The 8,859-nt window shown below is 36.6% G+C and overlaps 1 protein-coding gene across 2 annotated transcripts; it reads right to left on the reverse strand.

The window, feature by feature from the left end:
• Nucleotides 1-2,055: 2,055 nt before the first annotated feature.
• On the reverse strand, nucleotides 2,056-8,041 carry LOC132184063 (ribonucleoside-diphosphate reductase large subunit). 2 transcript variants are annotated; one of them, XM_059597547.2, is made up of 17 exons: nucleotides 7,467-8,041; nucleotides 7,209-7,270; nucleotides 6,989-7,076; nucleotides 6,310-6,573; nucleotides 5,942-6,182; nucleotides 5,777-5,853; nucleotides 5,417-5,587; nucleotides 5,236-5,328; nucleotides 5,008-5,157; nucleotides 4,831-4,917; nucleotides 4,474-4,638; nucleotides 4,275-4,394; nucleotides 3,507-3,697; nucleotides 3,283-3,432; nucleotides 3,047-3,194; nucleotides 2,777-2,863; nucleotides 2,056-2,502 (listed from the first exon to the last, which is right to left on the reverse strand). In XM_059597547.2, the coding sequence occupies exons 1-17, from the start codon at nucleotides 7,692-7,694 to the stop codon at nucleotides 2,404-2,406; spliced, it is 2,421 nt and encodes an 806-aa protein (XP_059453530.2). In that variant the 5' UTR covers nucleotides 7,695-8,041; the 3' UTR covers nucleotides 2,056-2,403. The 2 variants fall into 2 exon arrangements, with proteins under 2 accessions (XP_059453530.2, XP_059453529.2); XM_059597546.2 differs by having other exon boundaries at nucleotides 3,507-3,709.
• Between the last annotated feature and the right edge of the window lie 818 nt (nucleotides 8,042-8,859).

An 8,859-nucleotide genomic window follows, 5' to 3' on the forward strand; every position in this document is an offset into this window, starting at 1 on the left:
TACTTTTTTCTTTTTCTTTTTTATCGATATGCCTTTTTAAGTCCGAATAGGCACATTTCAATTTCAAGTGAAATAAAAAATATAAAAAAAAAATACTCATTTTAATTGAGGTTAGAATCAGGTTATGCTCCTCCCGTTTTTCGGATTTCTTATATTGTAGGCTTGTTTAAGTTCCTCGACTGGTAACGTGTTACTATAGTTACGTTGAAATTAAAAAAAAAAAGAAAAAAAAAAGTGCTTTAATATATATTGAATTAAATTAATTTCTAAAAGATTCCAAGGGATTACTTGTACTTGTACTTGGAAGTAAGATATTGATGAGCCTATTACAGATGATCCACTAATCCACACATGTTTACATGACTTGGCTCCAAGCCGAAAGCATGAGAAGTGATTGTACCAAACCCATCGACATCAACTCATTTTCCTATCAATATCAACTCATTCTCCACAAGTTGAGCAACAAATCTTTCTCCCATGTTTAATACTCATCCTCTTATCAGGATCCAAAAAAAAAAAAAATACTCATCCTCTTATCTGTCATTGCAGTATCTAAGCATTAACTCAACCTAATAAAGGTGTGATGAATAATAACCAAAGACTCTGTCAACCAAGATTGCAAGTAGCTCCAATTTGATGGAGTCAAGAGAGTTTTTAAGTCTTGCAATTTTGTCCTAACTCGAATGACAGGTCACTGTAATGAGCATTAACTTTCAAAACCAATGTACAGATTCAAATTTGACCTCATTCTTTTGGTTGGTGAGCGAATCACGGCTCTGTTTGGAAAAAGGCTTTTGGGGTTATAGTTTATGTAACTGTAGCAAAATTGATTGATGTGGAAAAAAAAAAGTAAGAATGTTTGGTATGAAAAAATGAAAAAATGAAAAAATTTTGTTTTGTAGTGATTTTTTTTTATTTGAATAGTAATAAAAAGTGATATGTACCTTTTGGCAAATGCCTTCCATATGTTAAAGTAATGGTTAAGTAATTAAATTTACCTCTTCCTATCAGCTTAAGCTTTTGGAACAACTGGTGATTTAACATGGTATCAGAGCCAAAAGTCCTAAGATCGAACATTGACTCTGTCAATTCACCTCCCATTTCAATTAAATATTTAATGTGTTGGGCCTTACCTATTAAAAAAAAGTTTGAGCCCACACGTGAGGGAGACTGTTAAAATAATGGTTAAGTGATTAAATTTACCTCTTCCTTAAGCTTTTGGGATGAATGGTAGTTTAACACCATATACATTCATAGTTCTTGCGGTTCTCAAATTCTAAATCCTACTAGAAAAGACTTAAGTGCTACAAAGAAATAATTGCAAATTCACAGGAGCCAGTTAAAAGATACTGAAGAAGTAATGTAAAAAGTAAAAATATTGAGAAAATTAAAAAGTGAGGAATAGTATCATGCCTTTGTGGCCTTTGCCAAGACCTTCTCATCCTTCAAATTCGAAAGCCCTTATCAAGGTTATGGATTTACTAGGAAAACTCATATATAGGGCAATAAAAAGAAGCTCAATTCATTTACAATATATATTACTTAAAAACTGCTGTAACTTTGATGTAGGATGTCAAAGGGTGATTTTCTAGTGTTCAGGAAATTAGGGTCGGGGTTTATAATACATCAGGGAATTGACGAGAATTAGTTGGTGAGAACTAGCTAGGGGTAGGGTTATTGTTAGTGCCCGTTGGGAACATAAGGACCAACCAATTTAGTAAAACATATTGCAATTCTAGCACAAGCCATTTGATGCAAAATAATGGATTTGGATTAGGTGTCGTAAAAAGAACTATAACATATGTGTTATAGTTTTTCTAACGGTCTAAATTTAATTTCACTCTCTTTCTCATGAAAGTTAGTCAAATCTCAAAAGAATAAGGTGCCTCCTTGGAATCCTCCACCTCCGACCAATCCAATAATTTCACTCAAGGCCCAATAGAAAAAAAAAAGGTCCACGGTCCGTCAACAAGAACCATAAGAATCTAAAAAACAAAAATAGAGTTGGCCTTATGGTTTCCCCAAGTCAGGAACACGAGCATCCAACAAGAAAAGAGAAAGAGAAATCAATCGTGGTCTCTTGGCAACTATCAGAAATATGGAACATGTCTTTCATATGCACCTTTTGGCAAATGCCTTCCATATACATTCATAGTTCTTGCAGTTCTCAAATTCTAAACCCTACTAGAAAAGACTTCTGTGCTACAAAGAGAGAGATAACTGCAAATTCACAGGAGCCAGTTAACAGTTCAAAAAAGGCAGCAAAAACTTCTAACTACACTCCACTCTTGCCCCATTAAAAAACTTCTTCATTTATATTTTGTGCCAAGATCATTGCCAAAAAGCATTGCCCCCACTTCTCATCAGAAAGAACATTATTCAAATATTTGTTACAAGACAACTTTAACTCCCACAAGCCATGCACTCTTCTCGATTCTGCAATGAACACACTACCTGAGCAATCTCAGCCTTACTATCATCGTCCACCCTTTTAGCATTCTCCTGTTTCACCACATTAAAAGTAGAAGAGTCAAATAAAAGGGCAATGCTGGAAGTGCCATGAAGGAAATTCCTTTCTACTACCAATATATCTCCATCTCTGGAATGGAACCACCACAATAAATGGAGCCATCACTATAGGTTATAAGAATATCATGCCATGCGACAGTTGTTTCAGTTTATTACTTCCAACTGGTGATGACTTCTTTTCTTGTGATGACCCCATTCCAGATGACGGATCATCCCTACTTTGATAATCAACATAAGTATAAATTACATTGTTGAGGGCAGAGGTATCAACAGTGAATTTGATAGCATCAGCTGCTGCACGTGTTCTCAGATAATACATTCCCGTTTTTAGACCCTTGCATGTGTGGAAAAATAAAATAATAGTAAATAGTAATAAATTAAATAATCAATGGTTATAAACACTGCCCATCTAAGGATGAAAATGGGGGGAAACTAGAATTGCTAAATTAGGGCCGATTTGTAAGACCATGAGAGATGCATTCAATTTGACTTACAAACATTGCGTAAGAGTTGATACCTTAGACCAAGCATAAAAATGCAGGGAAGTTAGCTTCCCAGTATCTGGTTGGTCCATGTAAATATTCAGACTCTGACTCTGATCAATGTAGCATCCACGATCAACAGCCATGTTAACCAATGTCTTTTGCTTAATTTCCCACACAGTCCTGATATTATGAAGCGATACTTCCTTAGCATCAGATCAAGATTTTAGCAAAGAAGTTAAAAGCATAAACAAAAAGAAAATATTAATACTTGTAAATAGCTTTCAGTTCCTCAGGAATCTCAGGAATCTTCAAAACCGAGCCATTCTCATATACTATCTTGTTCTTAAGAGCATGAGACCAAAGACCCATTTCTGTTAGATCATGAAGGAGGTGTTTGTTCACTACAATAAATTCACCACTGAGAGGAAAAAAGGGTTAGGCGGCAGAGACTGGTTGAGTTTAGAGGAAGCTGTAAATTAAGGAAAACCATACCTTAAAACTCTGCGAGCATATACATTGGAGGTATAAGGCTCAAAACACTCATTGTTACCGAGAATTTGGCTGGTTGTAGCAGTGGGCATAGGTGCTACAAGAAGGGAATTTCTTACTCCATTTTTTGAGATCATTTCCCTAATAGCAGCCCAATCCCATCGATCTGACGGTGTTACACCCCACATGTCCACCTGAAGAATTCCCTAAAGGAAAGCAAAGAAAGATTGTTATATCTCGAGATGGTATCTGCAGGCACACCGCATGCATAGATTGAAAGCTTCAAGCAAGGTTTGCAAAATCCATGCTATCGGCAATTTGCTAGAATCTTAAAGGATAAACTGAAATAAGAGGAAAAAAAATAATTTGACAAAAAAGAACTTTTCTAATTATCAGTTTCTCAAGTAAGACATAATGCCCACCTAACTAACAAAAAGAACTGCAATTCCCTAAATGTTTCAATCTATTTATAAGGAAAGAGGGATCATTCAGGTAAAACTGTCCATTTTAGCCCAAATGAGGATGAATTAAGCCAACATATGCGCCACAAAAGCATAGCAGCACACATCCTCTTGGTATAACAATTTGGCAACATTACATCTTATGTAAAATGGTTGGGTAGAAGTCAAATACCCATCCCCCACACCCCCCCCAACACAACCCCTCCCCCCCCCCCCCCCCCCTGGTTCCTTCGTTTCCAAGGAATGAGGAAAGGTGTTGGAGCAGAATTGTACAAACACATTATTAATATAATAAACTAGCAACACATACCTTGCTCAGAGGACTCCCATGGTACGTCTCATAAGGGCCATATTTTGAAGCCAACTCAGAAGAAGCTTTCAGTGCATGGTAGTATATGGTTTCAAATATGTCTTTGTTCAACTGCAGGGCCTGCAATACAAGCCACCAGACTAAATCTAGTGGAGCACCTTAAAGTGACCAAAATAAGTATGACAGATTTGAGCTTTACCTCTTGTGAATCAAATGCCATGCCAAGTAGGATGAAGGTATCAGCAAGACCCTGAACCCCAATGCCAATTGGCCTGTTTTGTAAATTTGACCTTTTTGCTGTTTCAACGGGGTAGTAATTTATATCGATTATTTTGTTGAGATTTGCAGTAACTACTCTAGTAACCTGTCAGAGAAACACATGGAGGAAAAACAAATTAAAATTTGAATTCCTGAGATACAATATATTGATCGGTTTGTATGAAGACAAGAAATACAGTATGGGTAACCACATACAAGTTTCCACATACAGGTTTAATACAAGAGTACTTAAGATAGACACAGGCTTGTGGGTGGATTTGTTTGTTAAAAAACAAACCTCTGCAAGTTTGTCAAAATCAAAATATCGGTTCTTCGAATCTCTACTACCAATCAGCTTAGATGAGTGTGACTCAACAGGAGCCCCCTACGCCAAGCAAGCAAACATGTTGATTAACATATTAATGAAAGAGGAACAAAGTTACTCGGAACGATAAATGAAAGTTGAAAGATCCACCTTTTCCTTTACATATCGTGGTAAAGCAATGGATGCTAAATTGCAAACTGCAGTTTCAGTCGGACTTGAGAACTCAATAATCTCAGTGCAGAGATTTGAGGATTTGATGGTGCCCAGATTCTGTTGGTTACTTTTCCTATTACAAGAATCCTGGAGAGGACAAAAAAAAAATCAAGAAACCAAAGCAAAATATTGTCAAATAATGAGATGTCTGTGTTAGTTATGCACCTTGAAAAGCATAAAAGGAGTTCCAGTTTCGATCTGGGAATGTAAAATTTCAAACCAGAGTTTCCTAGCAGATATGACCTTCTTTGCCCTTCCCTGAGTCCACAAAAAAAATGATCTAATTGTCGCTTCTGAAGCAAAGGCATCTATATGCTGTATTTTTAAGGCAAATGATCAAATTTACCTCCTTTTCATATAGGGTGTACAACTTTTCAAATTCTTCTCCCCAATAATCAGCCAAACCTGGAGCCTCATTTGGGCAAAACAAAGACCAATGCCCATCACTACGGACTCTTTCCATAAAAAGATCAGGTATCCAAAGAGCATAAAAAAGATCTCGAGCCCGATGCTCTTCCTGCAAACACAGTAAAATTATAATTGTGAGGAAGAAATAAGAAAACAACAACAATAATTTAGAGAGGGGGGGAATTAATTGTGGGTAAACAAACATTAGTCACGGCCAAAATTAGGATGCTTTTGTAAATATAAGGAAGTACTTTATCTGTTTGAAAATAATAAAGCTCCTGAACCCCTCCAAAAGTACCTTTCCATGATTTTTTCTAAGATCTAGAAACTCTAGGACATCAGCATGCCATGGCTCCAAATATATAGTGACAGCCCCTGAAAAATGCCACAAAATTTATCATATTAAAATTACAGTGTGCCGCCATGTGTCAGTGACTGTTTTGGTAAGGCCTTGCAAAAATACCCTTTCTCTTGCCTCCCCCTTGATCAACATAACGAGCAGTGTCATTAAACACTCGAAGCAAAGGAACAATGCCATTGGAAGTCCCATTTGTCCCACGAATGTAGCTACCTGCTGCACGGATATTATGAACAGAGAGACCAATTCCTCCAGCTGATTTGCTGATAACAGCACACTCCTTCAAGGTATCAAATATTCCCTCAATGCTATCATCTTTCATGCACACAAGAAAGCAGCTACTCATCTGCCAAATCATATTGAAAAAGAAAAAAAAAACTGAAAGTAAGAAAGGATATGACACGAGTATGTAGTCAGAAAAAATGAGCATCACAATTAAAAAGTGAAGGAAAACTGAAACTGCACAATAGTACTTGTGGCTGTGGAGTTCCTGCACTAAAAAGGGTAGGGGTGGCATGAGTGAACCAGCGCTGAGACATCAAATGGTATGTCTTCAGAACAGAGTCAATGTCATCTTTGTGGATACCAACAGCAACCCTCATTAACATGTGTTGTGGCCTTTCCAAAACCTTCCCATCGACCTTTAAAAGATACGACCTCTCAAGGGTTTTGAAGCCAAAATAATCATAATCAAAATCTCTGTGATATATCATCTCACTGTCTAGACGTGCAGCATTCTGAAACCAAAAAAATATCGAATTCAATAGATATATTCCTCAATGATACAAGATGAGGATCTTAGAAAACAGCATACTTAGAACTTTTCATCCAAACATCTATTGGTTTCACTCTTTTACTGCAATATAAAGAGTATATAAAAGGCCACCTGTGCAGTTACAATTTAGTCACAAAAAAATTATGATACTGAATCTTGTGAAAATAGGTAGAACATATGCTTAGTTGAGTTTCAGAAACTTGTCAAAGTAATAAAATACTAAAATAATTTAAAAAGAAGAAGAAGAAGCAATGAAACCAAACTAACTCGGTTACAAATTACATGGCAATGAGTAATATTGATAAGAGACAGGTCATGACTATACTTTGAGAGTAAAGCCGAGGAATCATTTTGGGTTTGTATCAATGTGCAAGTACCTTCATGATTATTTCATGGACGTCATCAGCAACAAGAGAAGCCTTCTGCCCAGACCTCTTATCAGTATAATTGTACATGACTTTTACCCTGCATCAACCATGCACACAAAATCACTTCCTTCGCTACATGGCATTGCTCAAATGCAAAACAATCTTCAAAACTGGAATAAGTCATATCAAATTACACAAACTAAACAAAAATCAGGTGTAGGACACTCACGTCTCTGAAAATGACTTCTTTGTATTCTTATGCAGATTCGAAACTGCGATTCTTGCTGCCAACTGTATCACATTTTCAAGGAACCACACGAAAATATTAAAATTTAAGCAAAAACAGTTATAGCCCAAGTACCAAACTCAGCAGCAAACAGAAAAATGAGCTTGTAAAATTCATAAACCACATCTATAATTATCAATCTAACCATAATACTCCAATATTCAAGAAACCCATAGAGCTTAACTAATCACAAATACCAACCAAAGCATAATCCGGGTGGTTCGTGGTCATGGCGGCCGCAGTCTCCATAGCCAACTCATCAACTTGGGTGGTGGTGATACCCTTGAAGAGTCCAGCACAGACCTTCTGCGCGACAAGAACTGGGTCGCAATGCTCAACGCTGAGCCCGTAACTCAGCCTTTTTAGCCGGGCCGTGATTTTGTCGAAGCGTACCGGCTCTTGGCGCCCGTCTCTTTTGACAACATGCATCTTGTAACCGCAAAGAGGAACTTCGAGGATGAAAAAGGATTTTGCAATTTGTTTGATGGGTCAGTAGGGACTTTCGTCGAATACGTAGGATACATGGGCTGAAGGAATTTATATAGATAAAAAAATAGTTGTGTGAAAATTTGGGAAGGAAGAAGAGTGCAATGGAAGATTCAGAAAAAATGAAGAGTGCAAGGGAAGGAAGAGCAAGGCTTTGGAACTTTGAATTTGAATCAGAGATTAATTTATTTATTTTTGAAGTTGGTTTAGAATTTGAAGTTTCCCGCTAATAGTTGCTGGGTGCGGTTATAAATGGACAAGGTCGTTGGTGTCACGTGGGGTGAGGAAAACATCCCTGGCCTTCTTTCCCCGCTCTTGTAGGCTGTAGACTAATTAAGGGCGTATAAGTGAGTAGAGCTTTATACGAATTTTTTCATAAGTTTAACCGAGTCGAGATAAATTTGTTTCGTTCAATATTCGAGCTCAGGTTTCTATTTACGAACAATTTATTTAATAATTGAGTCAAGCACAAATCAAACTTATATAAACGGATCTCGAGCGGCTTAGCTTACTTACACCCCTAGTTGTAGTGGTTTAACTCCGTATTGTGAAGGGTTTGGATTATTTGTAGCATTATATATAATTTTCATCCTTGTGATTTATCACTTTATCACAAGCTTTTTGGGTTTTTAAGAAGAGAATGACAAATTTAGTTCATGTACTTTTCCACTTGTATAAAAATGGTCCTTTCGTCTCTCTACGGTCTAAAAACTAACTGAATTGTCGCATGTAAAAAAACAAAAAATAAAAGAAACAGAAAAAAAGAGTAGGAGTGATTGTAGGGTGTTTTGGTGGGATTCTTAGCAAGCCAGGTGAAATAAGTCTAAATTTTGTGGTTTTAACTTCGTATTTTTGGGTTTGGTTCTATTTTTTTTTCAAGTCATTTCATATTATTTTACGACTGTTATACAACTATGATGATGTGACAGTGAATATCAACCAATAATTTTTATTTTTACAAGTCCTTGTTGATTCAAAGATTAATATTTACGACCATACTATCATAGTTAGAGCATTCATAGCAGTCTCACCAAATTTTACTAACCAACAACTCACTTTTTTAGAACACCCAAACAGCTTCACTATTTTAACAATTCACTTTTACTAT

The sequence above is a fragment of the Corylus avellana genome, chromosome 7, assembly GCF_965113065.1.
Source record: "Corylus avellana chromosome 7, dhCorAvel1.hap1.2, whole genome shotgun sequence".
Taxonomy (NCBI): Eukaryota; Viridiplantae; Streptophyta; class Magnoliopsida; order Fagales; family Betulaceae; genus Corylus; species Corylus avellana.